At 36.6% G+C, this 26,786-nt stretch overlaps 1 protein-coding gene across 2 annotated transcripts in view; it reads right to left on the bottom strand.

The window, feature by feature from the left end:
* LOC129231392 (monocarboxylate transporter 9-like) overlaps positions 1-26,786 on the bottom strand; it is a 55,158-nt gene that overhangs the window by 15,656 nt on the left and 12,716 nt on the right. The window contains exons 1-3 of one of the 2 annotated variants that reach the window (XM_054865706.1): positions 25,323-25,613; positions 16,222-16,385; positions 2,079-2,182 (exon numbers count right to left, since the gene is read on the bottom strand). In XM_054865706.1, the coding sequence (XP_054721681.1) occupies positions 2,079-2,182; positions 16,222-16,319 (202 nt within the window). In that variant the 5' untranslated portion in view covers positions 16,320-16,385; positions 25,323-25,613. Of the gene's footprint in view, positions 1-2,078; positions 2,183-16,221; positions 16,386-25,322; positions 25,614-26,786 lie in introns of those variants that run through there. The other variant, XM_054865698.1, reaches the window with a different exon arrangement.

Raw genomic sequence — 26,786 nt, 5'->3', positions numbered from 1 at the left:
TGCGGTTGACTTTGGAATGTTCAAGAAATTTAACTGAGAAACGACAAACTGAGCTAAAAGTCAAACGAGTTGTGCTCCCAGACTCTGCACTGTACAAACTAAGTACTTCCGATTCCTTCGTTCAATCCTCGTTAAATCAGTGATCGATAGTAGCATTTTCGACTGCAATAATTTTTGTATGCTTCTTTATATATTTTTAATCTTGGAATTTTCCGCACAAGGATAAATCGCCAATTATTTTCATTCAAAAACATATGGATAAACTTTCATGATTTTTTTTTTTTTTTGGGGGGGGGGGGGGGGGTTCTCTGTAAACGGATTTGCTTGAATGGGGGAGGGCAGTTGAAAACTACCCTAAAATTTGGTGGAGTTTAGAACGATTGAACATCAGTAGGCCTGAATTTACGTACAAGCTAAGCAAGCTATAGCTTAGGGCCCCCGCTTTGTTAGGGGCCCCCAACTTCCGGAAATTAGCATGATTCGTTCAAAAAAAAAGTACTTGAAAAAAAAAAAAAATTTTTAGTGTTTGAAAACTTTGAAAATTTGGAAAAGTGGCCATACAAACCACAAACGGAAAGGGGAGGGGAAAGAAATGCCAATATATGTCCACTTCAGCTCCTTGCTGCATCCTGCACCAAAAATGTAAATATTATAGTTCTCACGTTTCTGAAACATATTAAGAAATTTTTGTGACTCACATATTTCATATCTTGCTATTTATATGACTCATAATGCAGTATTTTGGAAATTCTTTTATTATTGCTTGTTTTTATCTTACTTCTGCATATTTTCAATCTGTTTAGCACGAGAAAAAAAAAACCCACTGCCTCTATTCCTTTTTGTTTTCTGCCCCACTTGCAACTGAAGTAAAGTTGTTGTCATGAGAAATCTATCGTTTTTCTTTTAAATTTAAAATAACTGTTTCTTATAAAGTTAGAACAGGACAGTAAAAATTTACAATCAAGTACTAAAATATCAGAGACTGGAAAGTACAAATGAAGTGCGTTAAATAATTTTAGTTGTTCTCGAGTCCTTGAAAATAATTAAATAGGGGAGTCCTTGAAAATAATCTTGGGAAATCCTAAGCAAAGTGGGCTCTAATTTTATTTCTTATCAAGTGTATAAATTATGAATTGTTCAAATAGGCAGTTTGTTACTCTCTTGTTACCTATTTTCTAGATCTGTACACCATTTCCTTTGACGCATTTTTTACTATTGATCATTTTATATTTAATTCACTGTTGCATTTGTCAGTTGGTTGGAGGGGTGATCAAAAAGTAATTGTACCAAAAGCCAATGTGAACATGTAAATTGCATTGTTTTTTCCTTTCCCGCGCTCTTTCTCTCTGTCAACTGCTGTCATTGATTTGTCGAATTAAAAACAATTTTACTGCGTATTATCTTAATTTACGGAAGAGTATATAACTTTAAAAAAGTTTATTGTTCCCCTATTTCTATCCTGACATTTTTGTAGTTCGAACTACATCTTATAAAGCTTCAAAATGCAGAATTTTATCTCTATTTTTCAAAAAAATTTCCGGACAATTGGGACATTCTACACTCTACTAAAAGGAGAGTCCTAATACCTCTCTTGATACCATTCCCCCTCTTAGATTCAATCTAAAAAGAACATCAGGAAAAGCACGATAAAAAAAGTGAAAGTATTGTTGCATGTATCAGAGGAAATAGACAAACATAGTAAAGGGGAAAATAAATTTAAAAAATGCCTGTTACACCAATGAGAGAAACGTTGTTCAAACTACAAAATGGGCCCCCATACCTGAAATAGCTTAGGGTCCTCAAAACAGCAAAGACCAGGGACTGAAAAATCATCGTGCTTGAATGTGGTGCTGCCATCTTTTGTCCTTGTTTGAAACAAAACCTCTACCTCGCATCTGCAAACTCTTGGCCGCCCCGCAAAAAATCACCAGGACTCTTTATCGCCCATCAAATTGCTCACACTGGATTAGGCCGGGGACCCCCTTAGTGCAGTGCCCTCCCCGTACTACAGGATCTCCAAGTACGTGACCTGCCTCTAAATTTTAATTCATTACGTAACAAAGAACATAAAAAACCACCTGTAAGATTCAGCACTGAAATGCAGAGGACCATCGGCCATGACGCTTCTTCCCGCGTGACTCCAAAATTGTTGATGAAAGCGACGAAGAGCACGCCGCCTGTCCTATTAACAGTTTAAAAAGAAATAAATAAAACAAAAAAAGTAAGTGAAGTAATAAATAAATACCTAAAAATAAATTAATTAAATTAAAAAATAAATACAATCAAAATAAAATAAATAATTTTTAAAAAAGGGTAAAATAGCAACAAAACTAATTATGGAGAAGGAGACTTAGCTATTTCTTAGACCTTGGTTCGAGATAGCATTAGGATATTACAACTGTCCCCTCAAAAAATAATACAGTCGAGTCCCGACTTAAGCGAGGGATGCGTTCCAAGACCCCTCGCGTAAGTCGAAATTTCGCGTTGTAGAAAAATATATGTATACCGTTTTTTTTTAACATAGCAAATTCTTTTAGGCACTTATAAATGCCTCTTAAACTGCTTTAAAGTATTCCTCAACATTACATTAGTCACTTACACAAAGAACTAAACTTCTACCGTATTTAAAAAAAAAAAAAAAAATCTGTTTTATCTGTACTAATAATAAAGCTGAAAGTCTCTCTGTCCGGAGGATCTCTAGATGTCTGTCTGTAGGATGTCTGGATCTCTGTGACGCGCATAGCACCTAGACCGTTCGGCCGATTTTCATGAAATTTGGCACAAAGTTAGTTTGTAGCTTGGGGGTGTGCACCTCGAAGCGATTTTTCGAAAATTCGATGTGGTTCTTTTTCTATTCCAATTTTAAGAACAAAACTATTATAAGATGGACGAGTAAATTACGAAATTATCATAACGTGGAACCGTAACATGGGCATAAGCCAATTGTCGAGAAAATTCACCATACATTATTTGTAAATATACAGGCGAACCAAAAGACCTTTTAATTTTTCTCTTACAGGCAAAGCCGTGCGGGTACCACTAGTTCAATATAAAATACTTTAAGATGCACAAAATGATCAATGGGGGGGAAAGACATGAAATAAAACAACACGGCACGCACAGTATATAATAATAATAAAATGCTGCACGATAATAGTACCGTACAGTAGATACAGTAATAATATTTATGAGTTAAAAAATAAAGATGATCATATACGCTCCATGGTCAGATGGTTATTCTTATCTAGTACATTTTTAAATACGGTTGATTCACTTTTTCTTTTATAACGTTTCAATTTGTGGCAGCAGCCCCTCTTCCTGATCTCTTTAATCCATGATACAAGAGCAGCTTCCTTTTTTATAATAGTATTTACTTTTTGTAGTAAGTTACCGCTTTAAAGTCAGGGCTAAGGCAGAAATACTTAAAATACACCGCCAGCTCAATAATTCCATCCGAGGACTGGAGTTTTGTGCTTTTTAGCACTCATCAGCCCGGAATAGGAATCACTGAGGAATAGGAATTACTGAGCTGGCGGTGTATTTTAAGTATTTCTGCCTTAGCCCTGGCTTTAGGGCGGTAACTTATTACTACAAAATACCTTAGCTTTGCCATCAATCTTTGAGTTGAACCGCACCATTGTTGCGGTCACTCATCTGGTTTGCTAATTCTGCATTAGCTACCAGTTTGTTTGGCTCTCTTGGCTCCCTTAAGAGATTTTTCGCCTCCAGCTCATGTGATTCCTATTCCGGGCTGATGAGTACTAAAAAGCACGAAACTGCAGTCCTCGGATGGAATTACTGAGCTGGCGGTGTATTTTAAGTATTTACTTTGCTTGACATTACTCTGCAAGTTTCAATATTGAACCCAAGTTCTGAACTTTTACGGATATCTTTTTGTTTTGGCTTTTAATTGTACATATGGAGGTTTCACTCATACTTATTGTCGTGCTACCGTCGACGTTTGGTAGTTGTTCAAGCATATCAAGAATCTTGACTTTTTTTTTTTGTCAGATACTTTCTTCTTCCCGTCTTCAAACTTTGGATGAAACAGCGCACTAAGGTGCCATTATATTTCATGAACTTTAATATTTGGAATGGGGAAAAATGAAAGAAGCTGAGTGGTTATCTGATGCACTAATAACGCGACGTGCAGACTTGTATGGTGTGGGAATTTTTGCTGTTAGTGATACTAAAGGGATGTAATAACATTCATGAAATCAATATTTAGTGACCAATAATGAAGCCGATACTTCCTTTAAAAAAAGAATCGTGTTGTAGACGAGGAATTCGCGTTAGCTCTAAAATTCGTTACTTGTGAAAAATTCGCGTTGTAACCATTTCACGTAAGTCGAATCGCGTTGTAGCGGAGTCGACTGTAATCATAAATACCTATTTCTTTTCATGTCTCTCGAAATGTCAGTGGAACTTGATTTAAATCGTTGCAAGTTGCTGCATTATTCTTTCATTATAATATTCTTTCGAAACGTATGTTCATAATCATTAGTTAAATCATACATTTCAACCATTTTGATAACAAGAAATTATAAGTTTTCGTATTCATCTTAAAAAAAAAGAAAAAAAAAGAAAAAAAAAGGAGGCGCAGTAGTCTCTGGCTAATGGCTGATGAAAGAGGTTAAACCAGCTCACGTAAGATATGACCTGTGCATTAAGACGTCTACTTTGTACGCACTAAATTGATTTGGACTGAACTTCCTCAAAATTGGTAGGAACTAGTGATGGGCATAATCGAGTTCTCATAATCGAATCACTCGATTATTCAAGATCATTCGAGAACTCGATTACCACGAGTTCTCGATTATCGTATCTCGAGTTCTCGAGCGAGGAACTTCTCGAGTACTCGATTATCACTTTTCGAGTTCTCGAGCGATGAACTTCTCGAGTTCTCGATTATCACTTTCTGACAACTCGAGCGATCAACTGCTCGAGTTCTCGATTGTCACTTTCCGAGTGCTCGAGCGATCAACTGCTCGAGTTCTCGCTTTGAACTTCTCGAGATGTTGAGTTCTCGAGATGTTGAGTTCTCGAGATATTGAGTTCTCGAGATCTTGAGTTCTCGAGATGTCAATCACTCGAGCAGTGTATTCTTCGATCGATTTCATAATCGAATGAACCTCTCAATATAGTTGACTTCTGACAAGGGTGCCCACCTATGGAGGGGGGTGGGGTCATGGCGCAGACATTGGCATTTTTAGGGGGGTGTTTTAAGGGGTATTTTTCTCATTTGTTGGGGGGAGGTCTCTGCGATATTGAGGGTGGGGGGGGGGGGCTTGACCTCAGGGCGGGTGGGCACCCTTGCTTCTGAAGTGTTTTAGTTGCAGGGGCGGATCCGTCATTTAGGCGGTCGAAGGGCTGGCTTTGAAAAGTTAATGATTTTACTTATGAATGATCATGGTTTTTTTCTGTCTTCCGAAAAAAATTTGCATTGAAACCTTTTAACCCTTCCCCCAGAAAGACGGGCTGCGCTGAGGAGCCCACAGGGGAGGTGGGTCATTGCGCAGACTGCGCCATTGAAATTCCTAATGGACGTTAGACTTTTTTAGGGAGTGTCCTTCTTGAGGGGGAGAGAGGATCCCTAATTTTAAAAAGTGTGCCAGCACACTTGAGGAATAGGTACCCTTGCGATCTAAATGGTATTACAATCAAATAATTGCCTTTCGAATGTTTCATTCGAATAGTGTTATAATTGAATGCATACTGTTGGATGCTTGATTATCAAATGATTCTTTGGGAATGCTTGGTAGTCTAATGATATGTTTTGAGCGAAAGGTGTTAATGAATGAACACATGGACGGGTCTGTGGGAGACATGTGTTGTGTGTCCCGGTGGTGGAAGTAAAGGTTGGAGGCGCTTATAAGGTTCTAACTTGAGAGGCCTTAAAAGGAAAGTTCAGGTAAAAAGGGGGAATACTTAAGTTGAAAACCTGAGGGGATGTCTTTCCCCTTACGTTCACCTTCGACTATACGATTGGGTAATGATACAAGTGTAATAGGCAATAACAAACGTTTTAGAGCCCAAATATACAGATCACTGCAGACACATGTTTCGGGGTTTCAAGGAACCATTTTTTTAACGCAAAATAGTGAGATTTTGGATGTAAGGACATTACTGGATGTCTTTACGGACCATTCATTAATTACGTAAGGGTCCCGAGGGGGGGTGGGGTTGGAAAAATGTCTACATACTTGGGGGGGGGGGGGGGGAAGGGTTCAAACGCATTCTTACGCAGTATTTTCCAAGCCGATGTTTCATTTGCGTCTGGAAAATAAAAACGTATTAGGATGACTGTTTTTTATTTGTTTTACGAAGAATTAATAATGTAAAACATAATAAAAAAAATTGCACTATGTATGGCATGTTTTATTTTAACTACTATCGCATCATATACAAAAAAAAAAAAAAAAAAATGTCGAAAACACATTCAGTCTAGATTCCAACTTTTTAGTAAATATTTCTTCGCACAAAAAGGTTTAATTTAATAATAGTGGATTAAATTTCGATTCCAGTGATATTAGATTAGTTATTTCATTATTTCGAAAAACGAAATGGAATCTTACGCAAGAATAGGGGGAGGGGTTTGAAAAACCTTACGTACCCTTACATGGGGGGAAGGGGTCAAAATGGCCAAAATCATCCATATGTAACAAAGGAATGGTCCCTTTTATGTAAAAGCTTACTATTTTGTTGAAAAAAGGGTACCTTAAAACTCCAAAACACGTTTCTGCAGTACTCTGTATATTTGGGATACAAAACGTTTGTTATTTCATGTTACTTCTCGGCACAAAGGTACTTAATTATTTCTTAATAAAAAACAAGTGGTTAACTTCTCGTGTAATTCATTCCTATGGGTGCAAATAAGAGGGGAGGGGGGGGGGGGGAGTTTTGACGTAAAATGCGGGATTGCAATTTTCAGGGGATTATGTCTCTTTTGGGGGTTGTGCACTTGGGGGAAGAGCTTCATAGGTGGTGCCCTTTGCTCTTGGAATGGATAGATTTGGAATGATTTTTAAAATCGAATGATTGCTTTTCTCTTGCTTTATTCGAATGGGGTAATAGTTGAATGTTTGGCTTCAAATTTTCGATAATTGAGAGATTCCTTAATAGTCGAACGAATTTTTAGAACGAAAATTGTTAATTATCATATGAGCGGATTTATGGAGGGGCATGTGTTGTGTGAGTGGCGGATACAATGGAGGGTCGTGGGGGTCATGACCCCCCCCCCTGAACTCTCGAGAATAGTATCCGTACACATTGTGTTCAAATAATTTATGCATAAAATGCAAACGATGACAGTATCTTATCTTTTCAATACATCAATTATTTTTCAAAGAAAATATTTGAACTACTATTTTGTTTTATTGCTTATGAAATTAATTTGCAACGTTTATCCCCAATTATGTGCCTTATTCCTGACCGATTTGGGGCTTTTTATTGACCCCCAAAAACGTTTCAGAATATTTTCGTACTTAAAACGGGAATTTCGTTCATGGGGAAGGGCTTTCTTCAGCATGACCCCCACCCACTTCAAGTGGTTTTCTGTATCCGCCCCTGGTGTGATCCGGTGGTGAAATCTTGAAACAAAGGATAGAGAAACGCTTTCCACACTGTTTTGAACTTGACAGTTATTAAGATTAAATACGTACGTATGTACAATTTTTATTAAAAAGTGAGGCATAATGTTAATATGGGCAAGTCGTTGGGCGACACTAGCAGGTTTAAACTTGAGAGTTGTTAAACTTAAAAATATATTAAACCGGTACCAAGGGCTTCCATACAGGGGGGGGGAGCAAGTGGGGGCTCAAGCCCCCTCCCTCTTCTTTGAAATTAGGACATCCTTGCTTTTAGTACTTTTTTTTTTTGCAAAAATGTAAAATCATTTCTTCTCCAGCAATTAATCAATAAGTTATTAAAAATGTCAAATTTTAATAACTCTAATCTGTACTGAAATCGGTTTCTATGGGGAAAATATCTTATTAAACCATGGAGAAAATATCTGAGCCCCTCCCCCCTTAAAATTTTGCATATGGGCGCCCGTGACCGGTATGGTACAATCCGTGTAATTAAAAATGTAATGTAGTCTTAGCCCTTTTTCGGATTATCGTTTCTTGGGGGAGGGGGGGATTGTCATAGAAAGTTCGCCATTGCTCACAGGGACGGACGGACACCCCTGTCATTCTATAAGGTTTTAGAATCAAATCATTGCTTCTCAAATGTGTCACCCCTGTCATTCTATAAGGTTATTGAATCAAATAATTGCTTCTGCTTTTTTTCGAATGGGGTTACTCAGAGAGCACACTTCGTTGAGTAAACGTTTTAAAGCGATTGTTAACGCTGTGGCAGCCATGTTAAAACGTTTATGAAATGTTTAAACGCAAGGTGTTTATAATGCAGTGGTGACCCCCCCCCCCACCCATGGCGATGACACTCATCCCTCAAATGCGACGTTGAACCCCCTAAAATAAAGCCCGCTTAAGTTACCCTCTCCTCTTCAAAACTTCAATGGCGCGATCTGCGCCATTTACCCCTCTCCCCCGTGCTCTCTCTTGTATAATATATTGTTTGTTGTGGAATGCTCGGTTATCGAGCATCTCGGATGATTTGAAAACCGAATACGTAATCTGCTTTTCAGAGAAACTTGACAATCAATTTTAACCTTTTTGAGGACCAGCGCACGGAAAATGAAACGTAGCTACGGAACCTCAAGTTCCGAAATGAATCATTGCGAGCCTAAGCATTTTCAGCAGTTTTGCCTCAACTTTACAAAAAAAAACATAAAATCAGCACATTAATTGACTGAAAATTTTTAAGTTGAGTAAATATACTAATCAACATTTACGAAACTATAAGGAATATGACATAAACAGAAGCGCGTAAAACAAGCAAAATACTTAAATTTAACTACCCACGCAAAAATAAATGCTACGCACACAAGAAGTCACAAATATCTTGCGTATGGAATTTCAAAAAAAAAAAAAAGAAATCTGTATAAAATGTAATTTTTATTTAAAAATTGGGCCGAAGAGTGGAAGCTAAAATTAATCCCACGCGACAAACTTCAATATTTCTTTTTAATGCACTCAGAAACATTTCAACTTCACTCCCAACACTTTTGCTGTTATTGCATATTCCTAAAGTCGACGAATGAACAATAAAAATAAAAAAGAGCGGATCAAGAAAGAAGAAAAATAATCATGAACTTCAATGCACTTCAAGCCACACTTGTACACTTTTCAATGCGTCGGGAATCCCAATCCTCTGGAAAACGCAATCAGAAATATTTTACCCTCCCTCCTCATGTATTAGATAAATATACTTAACTACTCTCAACAAGAACATCAAAAAAAAAAAAAAAAAGCAAAGCTATAAACTAGGAAAGAATGAGTACTTTTGCGCAGAGCAACTATTCCCCTACTTGTTTACATTATTAACTTCGTGTTTGAGAGCCTGAAACCATTCGAAATAATCACGTGGAATTTGGGGGCAGTAGTATTGATCTCTTTTCTAAAAGGGGGGTGTCAATACCCCCCAATTTAACCTAAAACTTCTAAAAGCCAGGAGGGTTCACCCCTTATTATACCCCTAAATGGTAGGCTAAATGTCACATTCCTATTTCGAGCGCACCCCTGCCAAAACAACTCGGGAATTCAACTAAAGTCAAGGGAGTCCACTCCTCCCTTTCGCAGGGCGATGGCGCACCCTCTCAAATGTTACGGAGCATCCGTCTAGAAAAAGCTCTCCCCCCCCCCCCCCCCCCTCCCGAAATGAGATTTAAAAAAAAAAATCTCAAAAAACCGCTTCTAAAAATTTCGGTTTCGCAGGCTGCGTCATGGACCCCCTCCCCCCTTTCGAAAATGAGATTAAAAAAACCGGCTCTAAAAATTTTAGTTGCACAGGCTGCGCCATGCCCCACCCCCTTTTAGTGGGCACCCCCGTAGCAGTCAACTCAAATTTGGAAAGGCTCAGAAAATGAACTACTCGAGTACTCGATTCAAACGTCTCGAGATCTCGATTCAAAAGATCTCGAGAAGTCAATCGCTCGAGTACTCGATTGAAAAGATCTCGAGAAGTCAATCGCTCGAGTACTCGATTCAAAAGATCTCGAGAAGTCAATCGCTCGAGTACTCGATTCAAAAGATCTCGAGAAGTCAATCGCTCGAGTACTCGATTCAAAAGATCTCGAGAAGTCAGTCGCTCGAGTACTCGATTCAAAAGATCTCGAGAAGTCAATCGCTCGAGAACTCGATTTCAAAGATCACGAGAAGTCAATCGCTCGAGTACTCGATTCGGAAGATCTCGAGAAGTCAATCGCTCGAGTGATCGACTTAAAAGATCTCGATTATCAATCATTCGATTATCAGAAGTACTCGATTCCCGAGATCTCGATTATCAAAAGATCTCGATTATGCCCATCACTAGTAGGAACTCGGGGACACTGCAGAAACTGATCGGAGGGTTCAAAACAAGGACGGATACAAGGGAGGGGTGATGGGGGCAATCGCCCCTTCCCTTTAGGAGTTCAACACCAAAACATTTTCGATATTGAACTTTGAAAAACGGAATTTTAGATGATCTTCGATGATGTTTCTGATGGGGTGGAGGATCCCCTCCCCTGTAAATGTTTCAGAAAAAAATTCCAAAAAAAACCCACTTGTAATCCTTTTTTGATGACGTTGGTGGAAAATGGCTCAAAATTCTTTTATGGAATTGTTTTTGAAATTGAAATCCCAAAAGAAAAAAAAAAGCAGTTTCAGATGATGTTTGATGATTTTTGGAGAATAGGGGATCGAGATTTCCATCACCGTAAATGCTCTTCCCACAATTTTTAGATATTGAAGAAATTGAAGTTGAAAAAACGTAATTTTAGACGACCTTCGATGATATAAGAATGGGGGGGGGGGGGGCGGAAATGTTTTGGAAGTAAAGACCGAAATATTCGCAATCAACATATGTAAACTAAGATAGATAGTAAAGGGTAAGTTATAAAACTCAAATCGCCCCTCCCTCGAAAAGTTTCTGGATCCGTCCGTGGTTCATAATTTCCTGCCAAAAATTAAGCTAAAACCACGCTGCAAACATCCGATAGAAGTGCACGGACCTCAGTGCACATGGACCATTTTCTTCGTATCTACTTCGTTTTAAGAGAATTAGCTCCCCATTATATGTATGCACTTTACCTGGAACTCCTGAACATTACATATACTCATGTTTGTGAAAATTGCAACAACATGAAGGACTCATTGGAAAGGAATAAAATTTATTGCACATATTACTCATAGTGCAAAACACAAACGATCAAAATTACAGATCAATGAAATGAAAATAACAGACGTAAATTAATATCGAATGTAGCTACCTCGCGCTGGTTTGAGAGCCTGTACACGTTTTGGCATTGAATCATAGAGGTGCTTAATGTCACTATTGGGAATAGTATCCCATATGGTTTCAATCTGAAGTCAAAGTTCATCCGTACCCACTGCCGGACAGACACATGGGCGAGTCTCCAATCAACGCAATCTGAGACAAACTCAATGGGCGTCATATCCGGAGAACGGGAAGGCCAAGGAAGTAGCGTAACCTGTCGTGCATCGAAGAACATTTGTACGTTACGTGCGACATATGTACGAGCATTTTCCAGCTGAAACACTGCACCAGAAATGCTCTGAAGAAAGGGTACTAACTTTGGCGTCACAGCGTCCCTGAAGTAGCGCTTGATATTGTACCCGTTATTCGGAGTAGATGAGACTGCCCCTCGATATTCAATAGCGCTCCAAACCATGACGCCTGGCGTTTTGACAGTATAACGTCACTTTGGGAGGTGACGTTTTTATGTTTAAGGACTGACGCATACACGTCCATCGTTACAGTGCAGATTAAATACGGACTCATCCGAGAAGACGATCTGTTGCTAGTCCGCACGCCATTGGGCTTGCTGGTGGGCCCATTGAAGCCGGAAGTATCAATGGTTGAGGGTGAAAGGAATCCTCTATGGAGGAATCCTTGCAAGCAGGACCTGAAGCAGCAGATGTCGACGTACTGTGGACGCAGCAAATGTGACACCTGTAGCCATACTCCAACATTGTGCTAGGACGCTATACGATCCGTCACAGCTAAGCGGGTGAGGTGTCGATGATACCGAGGCGTCGCACAGTGGGCAAAATCACCGATTTAGGTGGACAAAATTCAGTTTTGCGATACAACTCCCAACCCCAATAGGGTGAAAAACAGGCACTTTTTAAAAACTAGACAGCCGGAGTGAAAAAAAGGAACCTTCGGAGAGAGAAATGGCACCCTTACTATAGATCCTCCTCCCCCCTCCCCCGTATTGTGTGCGTTTTTGAATACAGTTGTGTATTTTTTTTTTCTTTTTTTAAGTTTTGTTTTGATTTATGATATTCTACGTTTTGGACATTTTCACATTGAACTCGGTATTGGGAATGATTAAAACATGTAATTACAGCATTTGATCATATTTCAGAGCTTTCAACATAGTTAAGAAGTGCTCATAGCTTTAATTCATCTGATCGTGCTCTAACTCAGTGTTTCTCAACCTCTTTTGACCCACGGGAGCGGTAAAAGCAAATGAAAAACTTTGCGGACCGGTGAAATCTTTATCGTTTTCTTAAAAATTCATAAAATAAATAATATGAATAATAACTCTGGGGCCGTTAAAAAACATGTGAAAAAATTCAGTGTTCTGATGGTTTTTTTTAACAAAAAGTAACGTTAAAAATTAATAAAACAATAAATATCTACCCCTCCACTTGGTATCAAAGATCTGTCACAAATACGTTATAATTTAAAAACGAGTAATTATTTAAAACATGTGAGAAATTATACATTTACTAAAACATGACGTATTCCGAAAATGAAGCATAGCTGTACTTATGGATTATTTACATGATGAGCCAAAAATATTCAGGGATATTACAATTACGGAAGAACAAAATCGTTTCATAAACGCTAATCAAGAGTAACAAAATAAAAAGCACATAAAGTTTTTCAACCAGTCAAATAAAAAACCAAAAGGAATTTCTAACGCTATCGAGCATCAACCGCTAACAGGAAATGATTCTAACACTTGAATGAGAAAGCAAAAAAAAAAAAGAGCTAGACTGAGAGAGATTCTTTTTTCTCGCTAGCTTTCTGTTATAATTACGAAGCACAAGAAACATTTTTATTAAGGTTCTTTTGGTGATTAATAAAAGCTGCTTATCGAGTATTCAAGAAAGTAATGACATATATTTTTAGTAGCGTTTTGAATGATTGAAATTTTACGATAGTAACGGTAAACGGGAACTAGAAGACTAACGGTTACTGAAAAGCAATAAATGCACTTTTAAACATTTAACTATGTTTGAAAGCCCTAAAAGCTACAAAGTGATCAAAAGCTGTACTTACTTGTAATTTCGGATAATTAATCCTAGAAAAGTTGTGTTTTAATCCAATTGTGGACTTCATTCAATGTGAAAGACACACAAACGCAATCATTATTTGTCCGCCATATTGAGGTGGTTGAATGTATGTCTAAGGCAAAAAGCGCATGCGCAATGAGTCTTTCTGCGATTGCATGCTGTTTTGGCTCCTCTGCTCTATTTTCGGGCCTGAATTGCTCCTTCAGGCACTATGCTTTCACCTTAGAGGGAATATTTTCACTCGTCTGGAACCCCTGGTTATAACAGTGCAGGGATACAAGATCTTTTTGACAGCTGAATTTTGTAGTAAGGGGGATATAAGTTATGCCCAACATGGTTAGCTTGCTCTCTCGACAAACAGTAAGAAACCTTTGTTAATTTGCAGTCTAAAAACAATGCTAATGCCTCATCGGGTGTTAAGGATCTAGCATTTGTACAATCTGAAGGTTTACTCGATGAAGGTCTACTTGAGGATGATGACACATTTTTAATTTGCCTCGATGCTTTGCGATTGCCAGAACTGTATAAGGAAACTTGTGCAGCATATGGGCCAGTTGTTCTATGCCTTCTTTCAATAATTCTCTGATTTTCCTTTTTTTGGTCCTATCACTCGATACAGAAAAGTTTTTTCCGGTCAACCAGGAAGATGAGAAACATTTGTTTCACAACTACAATCCGAGATGTTTGTAGTTCAAAATCCGACTTGTCTAGCCAAGATAATTTGTTGAAAACGTTCAGTTTTCCGTGGGCCTTCTTCCACTTTTTGCAGATATTGCTGGACACTTCCATTACCGCTTGCATTAGCAATTTTTTGTCTAATTCGTCACCATCTTGTCCATAATTTTCAATAATAAAATTCACCAACCCGTCGTGACGATCTTCCTTCGCTAATGCCCTCCATTTCTCAAAAAACTGCGTTCTAGGAATCTTAATAAATATTCCTGCAATGAAATTTTGAAGTTTAATCGAAAAGCGAAAAAACTCGAAAAAAACGGGGATGGAATCTAAAAAGAAGACATTATTAGCTTTCCAAATATACCAGTTTTGTTGTGACCGCTCGTGACCGTGGCAATTTTTTTTTCGTTTACTATCGAATAATTTACTAGGCACTTACCTTCTTCAAAAACATCTATGATTCAGAAAACACGAGCATCCGTAATGCAAAACGAAACATATGGAAAAAAAACACCTTATATTTGAAGAATTATTATTGGGATGGGAATCGTACAGCAGAACGAATCATAAACTACTAAGAAGTGACCTTTGAAGCTTTATTATTGGGACAGGATAAGGCAGCTGTTCAAACTCGCTGACTAGTTAGTATGTATTTGTCAATAAGAAATGACTTTCGGGGTTTATTATATAAATTTCTGCCTTACAGCACTAATCAGTAATAATATTCGAAACATGTATCATTAATTTTTAACATAACTTTTGTCCACCTAAATCTGTGATTTTGCCCAGTGTGCGTCGTTCAGCTGCGAGGACTGGTGCGATTTCTTTGGCTAATTTCAACATCCTCTGTCCAAGTTTTTTAAATACGCATTACAGTTGAGGCATTACGCCACGTGCGGGCCCTGATTTCTCTAACGTAAGTTCACCTTCACGCATGCAGATCATGCGGTTCCATTCTAACTCCGTTACTCGTTCTTATGACGCTCTGCGTTTTGGACGAGGCATATTGAGTACCAGAGAAGCATCTATCATCGGCAGATAATCATACAATGATTCCAAAAAACCTTTACAGCTCTTTATATACAGAGTCTACGCCGTAGTTCAGAGGGCATAACTCAGTCCACGCATGCGTGATGTCTCTGTAATTCTAATCATTTGCATATCTTATCCTGCTATACATTTCCTGTGAATTTCAGTCATTTGCCTAATTCCTTCTTGGTGTTGTAATTTTCACAAACAGTAGTGTATTTAACTGTCCATTGCACTTACAATTTCAACCTTTCTTTATACAAAAATTTTACACATTCTAACTCATCCAGTTTCACGCAAGATTATCAATAAAATAATGTCCTTAATCATATCACAAGCAGAAGGCTTAAAATATTCGGCATAATAACTTTAAAGGAAAGTTTATTGCCATTTATATAGTATTTACCAGTCGCCGCAGTCTCATTTAATTTCATTTTCACTGTACTTTGTCTATTTTAATGTTTTTATGCTTTCATATGTGTTACTACATATATCAAAATTGTTCCAGCACAGCTTGATCTCTCGTGAACTTTTATGTTTTCACCTTAACTACACATCTGGTTACACCCTCACCAGGGTTGGTACTTCAGAGCAGGAATTAGTAAATGGATGGAGCATTGGCTTAACAAAAGCTGCGGCAAAGACTCTTGGTCATGTGACTCAACAAGTTGGCACGTTTTGCAGGGGTGCTTACCCCTAACAGCAAGGGCACCCCCCTAAATATCACGAAACCTCCCCCGAGAAGCAAGAGCCTCCCCCAAAATGAGAAAAATACCTCTCAAAACACCCCTAAAAATGTCAATGGCGCAGTCCTGAGCCATGACACCCCCCCCCCCCTGGGTGGGCATCCCCGCGTTTTGAGAGAGACTAGCGAAAGAAACCCGATTTCTTCCAATGCTTTTCGCATTAAAAGCTACCAGGTGACTTGGGGGTCTTTTCTTCGTGAAGGAAAGTTTTCACTCCCTTCATTTTATCTCTTCTCAATGGTTGGTACGGTGGCAAATGGTGGGTTTAAATAAATAACTAAATAAATGCATCAAACTGAAATGATAAACGCATTAAAATAAATCCCTTGGATAGTCCTTACCTGAAAATTCCAGCGAGGATAAGACTATTGAAGCAGGCCGCGAACGCCACAACCCAACTCCATCCTGTGTCGGGACCGTCTTTAGTTTTCGTTGGCATGGAGATTTGATTCGAAGGAGCCTTTATTCTACTGTCATGATCTGCTGAGAGACATTGCGAGCGAATCTAGAAAAGAGAAGATTTGTGATGATATTGTTGTTCGAATCATTGAGGTTCCGAATGCTTAACTATAAAACTAAATAATATTGATGAATCATTTTTTTTTTTTTTTGCAAATAAATATTGTTACTATTATTATTATTTGCATTCAAATAAGAACTGGTATTGTGGGGCACGAAAATTTGAGAAAGATTTTGAAAGAAACAAAATTAAAAACATTAAAAAAAAATGTGTGTTATGACTAGAGATGAAAACAGTCGGGGAAAAAACTGAAAACTTCGGGGAAAAAAACCGTTTTTAGGAAGTTTTAATTGAAATTTTCAGCAAAAAATGATAAAATTAGAAATTTCTCATACTTAAATTATTATGCTATTTCCTTCTCCTGCCATTCCTGCCTTGTATATTAAAATACTGCGCAACTTTGAAATGCAAGTTGTATGATAATATAATTTGCATATAGATCAAAAAACATTTAATAATTTTTGCACAAAAAAATAAATTTTATTCCCAAAATTATCTCAATAATATCAATTAGGGGAACCATTAGAGGTGAGAGTATACTTATATCTATCATGCCTGGGCGATGTAGGAATTTCCACATCGTGATGCATCGCAAACCTTACATCACGATGTATTATATTTTTTAATTTATTTTAATAGCTTTACTTATAACTGCTTGCTTAAATTTTAAATTTTACATAACATATTCAAGATGAAAAAATATAAATGACGCCTGATGCTACAAAATTATTCAATCAAAAAAAAAAAAACAGCATTGAAAGTGGAAGATAATAGAAATATATTACAGACATTTGTTTTGAGATCACAATAAACCTATTTTTTCAATGCAAAAAGATGTGAGCTCATTGAAACAGTCTCATCTGCTTGCATTTAAAAAGGGGTTCCTCGAAGCACCAAAATACGTGTGTTTGGTGAAGCTTTGTCCATCAATGAATTTTCCGTCAAGACTTTAAAAAATTTGCTTTTCCTGCAAGTTTTGAGAAAAATGGAGGTCTTGGTTTGCTAATGATACTTCCACACAGAGAACTTCCACAAACTAAACCTTCTTTAGCAAAACCAATATCTTTAGTGAAGAATTTATTTTCCTTCTTCGTGAAACAAACAAACCTAACTTTAATCACGGAACTATGTTTCTGCTGACTGTGCGAATCAAACATATGACTGTCATGCTAAGCACTAAAGTGGAATCTACTGGTTGTTAAGCTCAAATTGAGATACAGTAAAACCTGTTAAGTTGAGCACTCTTGTAAATTGACTACCTGTCTGAATTGACCACTATTTTTGGGCACAGAATTAGATCTATGCCATATAATTCAACTTCTATAAGTTGACCACTTGTTTAAGTTGACCACTAAAGTAGTGCACAGCAAGTGATCAACTTACACAGGTTTCACTGTATCGCGTTTTAAAGTTTGGCTCATCCATATGTTTGAGAGATATTTCAACTTTCTTTTTTTTTTTCAGATTTTTTTTAAAATAGTTTCCGATAAAATGACCATAAAACATTTTATTTGTTAAGTAAAATACGAAAAAGAGAACAACTTGGTTACAATAACTCATTTTTATTCAAAAGTGCAAGTATGACTACTTTTACTACTGTGCTTAGCATGGCCGTATATAATTAACTGAAACTCCAATTCAAATTTTGATTCAGCTTAAAAAATCATTCGGCAGTTTTGGTTTGGGGTTTCTGCTGGGGAGATAAAGAAAAACCAATTTAGTTTTGAGTTGGACTTAGACTGGATTGGAAAAAATAAGAGAAATTTACTTTTTTTTTTTTTTGATAAAATATCGATCATGTTTGAAAGTCAATAATTACTATTTCATGTTTCAAATGCAATCTAAAATAGAAAATGTAATTGTTATTATTGGACACACCTTACCCAATATTACTGGTTGAACGACGATTTGACTTATTTCTGGTGTTTGACCAAGAAAGTTCTCAGTTTTAAAGCAAAAAGACTATTTTTTTCTAATTAAACTTACCTGTATTAGTCCAGTCATATTATCCCAAAAAAAGGGCCAAAATCGCAAAACACGATGTAGTTCTGATTTTTTAATATGCTGTTTGGATCAGTTAGGGTAGTGTAAATCTAAATTTGCAGTTTTCAAAAACCTGTGTTCGCTGCGTAATAAGCAAAAAACTGCGAAATTTTCGAACTTTTTTTTGTTTTTCCTTTATAACTCTTAAACTATCCAACCTTTGACACTAAGTGTGATACCAATTTTAAAGCACATTAAATTTTGAACAATTTAAGCTCAAGTGAGGTTCTGTACGACCAACAGTTTAGGAGATATAATACTTCAAAACTGGGCATTTTTGGCGAAAAATGAAAAAAATTATGCTTCGATCACATTCCACGTCAAATATGGACATGAATTCTCACTCTAATTGACAAATACTGGATATGGTGTCACAGAAAATTTAATTGGCTTTCATTTAAGCTAAAAACGAAGTCTGTAGCTTCAATAGTTCTTTCACAATCGCAAAACAGACAAATAATTGGAAAATTTGATTTTCGAAGAAATGAGACAAAACACTTTTCAAGACAATATGGACGATCCTATTCTAAAAAAGGGGTTAAAGAATGATATAATAAGACTCTAATGTGTGCTTTTATAAATTATGCGTGCTGGCAAAACAGAGCGGAATTAAAAAAATTAAACGGGCCAATAGTTGGCAGCCCTATGCAAGTAACGCAATCATTCCTTCCCCTACGTATCTGTGCTTTTAACATTGATAAATTTTCGACCATATTTCATTTTTGGACTGGAAAGTTACCTACCGAATTTTATTTTGAATAGAGAATAATTTCGGTATCACAGACGAATTTGTAATGAGATTTAATTCTCCGAAGACGGATAAGCAGAGAAACAAAGAATAAATGAAAATGAAAGTTCATTCATTCTTTTTGCAAAAGCAAATGATACTGTCCAGGTTCATCATATCAAACTTAAAGCTTCAGTGGGAAACCTAGAATGAAAAATGTACTCCCTGCACACATTAGGCGCAATATCTTCGAATTTTTATACTTATTTAAAAACCATTCAAGCAGAAAGTGTGGAAAATAGGTATTCACCTAGAAACAATAATTAAAATGCTTCCTTTTTTTAACTTAGCAGGTCTCGATTTCTACGCAAAAAATGCTCGCCTTTATTTACAAGAGATGTGAAAAACAAAATGAGTTCGAAGGATTTTTGTGTACACTGGAAGAAACTTCACGGTTTTGCGAATCAATAAATTTTCGCCTAGTTTGTGAGCATACTTGTGTAATGAATGAACTGGTTCTAATGAAATGAAAGGAGAACCTAAAAGAACTAATCCATAGTTGTAACTTATTAAATAATTCAGCTGTGTGCTTTTTCGGGGAGTTAAATGAATTATGTTCATGTTAAACTTTACTGGAGAACTGGAATGACTCTGGGACGTTTTTACTGTCTTCGGATACATCAGAACGACTGCGCCGTAGCGCAATATGATTATATTTGACTTCTCTATATCAGAGTGCTCCTGAGGAAACGCTTTTCCAAATCGTGCAATAAACGACACCTCAATGACGAGTTGCTCCCTAGGTTTGGATTTGAGGGCATTGAAGATAAAAACAACAAAAGAAACTGATTGAAACATTATCAGAACCGCCATCTAAAAAAGTACCTCTTAACATCGTGATCGATGATGAAGAGGATGTGAATCTATTTTTTCTTTTTTTTGCTTTTTTTTTTTTTTTTTTTTGCTGTTTTTGTCTCAAACATTCAAAATATTTCCCTCCAGAAAAGTGCCAAATTTGAGTTAATTTGTATTCAGCTTTATAATTTTTTTTGTTCAGCCGGGGAAAGATGGAATAACTCTTAAATTCGTACTTTTGTTTCACGCAGCTAGTGGATACAATAGCACATCTTCCCATGTCTTGCTAAGAAAAACAAAACTGTGCGGTGTTTTTCAAACGAACTGGTATAAGGTTGACCAGGCCACCGTAGCTTTCCTTCCTGAAGTGAGTTCCGAAGCTTTAGCCCAAGCTGTAGAGATGGAGCTGGGTTGCTCTGTATGGAAATGAAGCATCCGCCGATATCCTGAGACAGTATTCAGTTCCACCTGTTCCTCAAAGCAGCATGTAATGAAACTGAACCGTCTTTGTTAGTTTTCAACCAAATGATTGGCTTCATTCCATTCGTATCGCAGGTACCGACAATAAACAAACGGTTGGCAAAGGAGTAGGATGCCTCAGAGCGGAGTTGATTGCGCCTCCCCTTCCCACTATATGTGGTTAATACAAGGAAACTGAAGCTGATTGGGAGAAATGAATCTAGTTTGCTAGTTGCTAAGTAAAAATCTAGATAATTTCAAGCACAAAATTTAAATTTACAACATTTATTTTGGACACATTATTGTTAGAACATCTATTGTTTCTCCTTACCCTAACACAGTTTTTTAATCGTATCGTGGGACAGCATTGATTCTGGTCCCTTCATTCTTTCTTATCACGAGCCGCCAATGATTCTTCTAACTTTATCAATTGATCTCACTTTTAAACTTGTTCTCTTCCTAGCACATATTATGAGGTAACCAATAAAGTCCTTGCTGTTTTCACTTTGCCGTTGGAAGAAGTGATAATAGGAATTTGGAAAAAAAAAGCTTGAATATTGATATCCTGAATTCAAATTATGTTTTTCGAAATCACGAATGGGGTGGTTTCCTTCAGTCAAAAGTAGTACTTTTTGTTACTGAAATTGATAGAATAAAAAACAAACATGGACTCAGAAAATACTTTCATTTTCCCCAACAGTTATTTTTTAATAATTTTTTAAAATGCCCGATTGTTCAAACAAGGCGTGGTCTTGATGACGTCACAAATGATGCTCTTTGGCGCATCTTTCTACCACGTTATGATAATCAAGAAGCGAATTAAAATTGCGCTCTACGCTTGTTATCTACCATATCGTTGCCAATACACGTGGGTAAAGATGCGAATTAAATATTTTGCTCTGTGAACGGCAACACTGAATGGTATTTCATCATTTGTGATGTCATCGGCAGAAGCATAATTAATGAAAGCGCACCGATTTAAGTATTTTTTTTTAAATATTAAACTTGAACAAATTATTTAAAAAATGGTCAGATCCTATGTTTTTAAGCATGCTCTTTCAGAAAAAACACTTTTAAAATTTTGGAACCGACCCCATTGCGATAGGATTCTACTCGTTTGGTTTTTTATTTCTAAAAATGGCTTTTATCACAACCATAATTTGGATTCAGGACATCAAAATTCAAATGAATGCCAGGGACTGGATGCTGGAGGCTATGCCATGGATGTTGAGTGCTGGATACTGTTTTCGCGCAAAACAGATAGTGTATAGTTGAAAAGGTCGTTTAAAAATAGTTCGATTCCGAGACACACGAGCGCCTTCATTATAAGCATAGAGAAATAAAATCAAAGGACGGACGTCATTCAATGCTCAAGTGAAAACAATAAGCAATTCGTGACTGCTCAATCAGTTTATCGCACGTGGTTTAAGAAAATTTTAGGTACGTGAATTAGTGTATCACGTGTTTTAAACACCTGTCAGGCGAGACCAGAATGACAGGGAAGAAAAATGGAGGTGACCAACTTGTAACAACCGGTATGTCGTTGCGTTTTCGGTACTATTACGCATCAATACTCACTTGATGTGACGAAAAGAGGGTCTTGTATGATACTTTCAAGAGTACCAAACATTGATCGGTCGTCGTGTCACCACTGTCTATCATACCGCAAGACTGACTCTCTACGCACACACGCAAGATCATGCTCTGTATCTGGTGGGTTAGTTGCCAAGTGGTTCCCTATGAACTGCTTCCAGTGTCCCAAACCATCACTGCGTCATTTTTTTTTTTTTTTTTTTTGCAGAAATTGGAACGTGTGCAACATGCATTACCACTGCAGGGGCTATCACTAGTGAAACTCAAAGAAGTGCTCTTCCTGCATGACAACACCCGACCGCAAGGGGCATCGATACATTTTGGCGACTTGGTTGGGATTTTTTGTGTCATTCTCCTAATTCACTTGACCTTGGGTCAACAGATTACCACGTCTTTCACTACGTGAACACTCCTCTTCGTGAAAAGACCTTCACGAATGAAGCAGATCTTCTCCAAACACTCACGGACATCTTTGGGTTCAAGATCCCCCGAATTTTACAGCAAGGGGATTGCGCAGCTCGAGACACGGTGTCAAAAGGTCTCCGATGCCGTTGGAGATTGCTTCGAAGACTAAAAATAGGTTACATTTTTTGCAAGTCATCTTCTTTTTTACACTGTAAAAAATCTCGGAAAACTCTCTGAATATACAAAAAAGTTTTCCGTAATACACAGATTCGTACGCCCTCCGCAGTTTTCTGCTATAATCAAAAACGTTTCCCGTTTAGCAAGAAAGTAAGAGTCGACGCATGCGCAGCTCACACGGCAATTTTATAGTCCAGCAGCAAATCTAAACTGAAACTTTCGAAAGCACGCAATGAAAACAAGTGCTGACTCATGTATGCGAAGTAACACTCATCAAGGGGATTAGTAGAAGTTTTGTTCCTCGCATGAATTCACTGAAGATAATTTTAAAGTCTTATATTTTCTTGCATATGTATCGTCATGAGATTGAATTTGAAGCTATGTCACTTATTTTTAAGTACGAAGTGCAAATTCTCGACGCATGCTCGCGGAAGGAATACAAACTGAAATTAAAAACCAAAAAACTGCTGAGAGGACGCCATGTAAATTCATTGCGTCGCATAACTTGTGTAGGTAATTTACTTTTTTTTTGGATACTTTTCTTCTTTCTACCAAATGGGTAATTTTTGTTGGCAGAATTTTATTCTGTCATAAAAATCACCTTTTTGGTGACCAAAGCCTGCAAAAGACCACCACCGACGAATAGGTAAGTCGCTTTGCAACTCTTACTTAAAAGAGATTTAGTTCATATAAATCTCGTTAAAAAAAAAACTATTTTCTTCAGTATCATTTTTTCGTTGTGAACTATTGCAATTTGAAAATATTTTACATTACATAGAACACATATTTAAAGTGCAAGTGTGTCTAGTTTTATTCTGTAAAATTTATGAATTGAAGATTATAAAAAAATTTAAATATGTGTTATTGTGTACTTTGTTTTTATGTGTCAATCTCAGTTAATATTTGGCTGAACATTTATGTATCAAGCATTATGAATTAAATGTTATAATATGCAAATTGTCAGGTTTGATAGTTCGTCTTTAAGGTTGCATGTTTTCATTCTCTTGTAAACAGTGTAGCTAGATTGTATGAAGTAAAAAAAAAAACTATCTCTTGTAATTAGGAACATAGTGCTTCAGTATTATCTAAATGACGATATCTCTTTAAATATTTGCATTAGCGAAACGCTTTGAATTAGTTAAATGTGTATTAATTTATTTAACAAGTAGATACATATATGTATTTAAAAGTGTCTTCATTTTTTTCGTTTTACGAGCCTCAATTTTACCAAAAGCAAAAAAAAAAAAAAAAAAGACTTAATAAAATAATTTTGTATTTTTACACCATATTAAAGTATTTGACTTATAATTTATATGATACTTTGATTTATAATGTATATGATACTTTGATTTATAATGTATATGATACTTTGATTTATAATGTATATGATGTTGCTTTTTCAAGGGGGGGGGGGGGCGCTTCATAGCATTTTATGGGTGCACCATCACTCTTATGGTGGGGGGGGGGGGATTCTCGTATATATGAAATGGAATAATCATGTAACAGAGTTCAATGTTTTAATAAATAAAATATATAATGCATTTTGCGCACACTGTAAAAATAAAATCAGTAACCTATTTTGAATAAGTATTTATATTTGTGATGAGCTGGAAAAGGGCAAGAACAGAAGAATCAACCCGAATGGTTCCAGCAGGGGGACTTGGTGTCATATTTAAATTCATCAATTTCTCTGTTGGTACTTTTCGGTACACTTTGTTCGTCAGAGAAATTGACTTGAGGTGAACGAATTCCGGAACGCGAAGGGTAAGTAAGTCCTGTCAAATTTTATCCGAAGATAAAAGCTATCAAGTTTGATACAAGATATGTTTTTAAGTTCTGCATTAAAAATACAATATGTTGATAGTTTTGTCTTGAAAATATTGAGAGAAAAACTGAAGTTTAAGATTGTTTAACAAACAATTCCCACTTTTCAGAAGGTACCCCCACTCCAATTCCCCGACGATTTGTGATTAGGAATGAAACTACTATATTATTTCATAAATTTTCAAAAATTTATAACTGTGCACATGTTATGACATGCTATTTGTCATTAGAAATTCAGAAAAAAAAATCCACGAATGATTCTAAAATTGCTTGTTTCATTGCTCTTAGATATGAAAGAATTGAAACTGATATGGCATGCAATACTATAGTAAAAAATTATTTTTTAGAAAAAATCACGGAAAAAGGATTCCGAAATTCTCGGAAACGTTTTTGAAAATTGTTTGGAGAATTCCGAAATACTCGGAAACGTTTTCGAAACTTTCATGAACCACAGCTGCACAGAATACTCGGAAACATTTCGGGAAATTACGGAAAGAGGATTCCGAAATACTCGGAAACGTTTCTGAAAATTACAGAAAGAGGATTCCGAAATACTCAGACACGTTTCTGGACATTACAGAAAGAGGATTCTGAAATACTCAGAAACGTTTCTGAAAATTACAGAAAGAGGATTCCGAAATACTCAGACACGTTTCTGGACATTACAGAAAGAGGATTCCGAAATGCTCAGAAACGTTTTTGAAACTTTCATGAACCACAGCTGCACGATATACTCAGAAACGTTTCCGGATTTTTTTTACAGTGTACCATAAAAAAAGGCAAGAACTTTATTGGTTACTTTATATCAAATTCACGAGAAGACATTAGTTGTTACTTACCTCCGAAATTCATTTTCATTTCCGACTGAAAAATTGACACCAAAACGGAATACTCTTTGATTGCGAGATCCATTGCGATTACAGAAAGTTGATGAACAGAAAAGTTGTTGTCATTTGATTAACTGATTATTGACAGCCATTTATCGTTTACAAGTTTTTTCTAGCAAAATCCATAATCTTGGCGAAAAACTAAGTTAAAAAAAACTTCTGTAATTTATCTGCACCATAACTAGGCTTGGATTTTGCAATAATCAGTTCAACTCATTACAAGCACAGGAGTCTGTGCGAAAAGCTACGATCATGGAAACGAACATACCTCTCACTGTCAAGGAGAGCGAGAGCTCACGCCTTTTTTTTTTTTTTCTTTCTTCTTTATCTTTCTTGGCTTTGGTCTTAACGTATTTAGAAATCATTTCGCTTTAGTCTGTGTTTTACTCTCCTCTAGTCTTTCGCAAACCTTTTAGCAGTGTTGGATGAGGGCAGATCGTCTGCCCTAGGTGAGGAGTCAGACAAGAATAAAAATACCATTTCATTTCTTTCTTTCTTTTTTTTTTTTTTTTTTTTGAGCAATCACGAATTATTACTCTCACGTGACCAAAGTTGATGTTGCTGTGATTTTTCAGATTATCATGGCCACGAAAGTTGTTTTAAAAATGTGTTTAAAGAGATAAATTTTCGGTTTCATAGTTACAAATCCTCTGTGGTTTGATTTTATTCATATTGTTTTCAAGGCTTAACTCAAGCAGACTTCACATTAAAAAAAAAGTTTTTCTGTGAAAAATTACATTTTTTCATGAAAGAACACCTGTATAGATGAACTTAAACAGCAAAACTTTATCAAAATACAATTTCCAGATTACTAATTCCCATCATTTAAGATTGATAATAAATAGAAATACAAAACGTAACGTGTTGTAAATAATCTTCATGATAAATGTGCTGGTTGATATCGGCCATAAAATCCTTATATTTTTTACCGCATCCTAATCACTGTTTCTTTTTTTATGGATATGCCTCGTATTACCTACATTCTAGAAAATCACCAGTCATAATATGATGGATGCTGCAAATTTCTTGGCCGTTTCCATTCCATTCCGTATGTAGAAACAAGAAACCCAAAGAGTAGGGTCCTATCCCGATTCGAGACTGAAAAATATAGTTTAAATTCACGACGTCGAAATTCAAATGGTTTTTTTTTTTTTTTTTTCATACTTGCTTGTTTTCTGAGCATCATTATTCTATTCGGAATCGAGTGGAAATCCTATTTTCTGGACTTTTTTTATTTGAATTCTTTTATATCCTGATGTTATGAGATGTAGTTGGCAATTAACTATTGGGTTGCCCAATATCTTGATTTTTACTGTAATCAGTATCTCGAGTCCAAAAACTAAACTTGACGTAATAAATTCCTATTCGTGTCCTTGGATGTATTTGATTGAAAGTAATGCGCAGTTAGCGACATTT

Source organism: Uloborus diversus, chromosome 1 (genome assembly GCF_026930045.1).
Source record: "Uloborus diversus isolate 005 chromosome 1, Udiv.v.3.1, whole genome shotgun sequence".
In the NCBI taxonomy this organism is placed as follows: domain Eukaryota; kingdom Metazoa; phylum Arthropoda; class Arachnida; order Araneae; family Uloboridae; genus Uloborus; species Uloborus diversus.
This window is presented reverse-complemented; position numbering and strand designations above follow the sequence as displayed.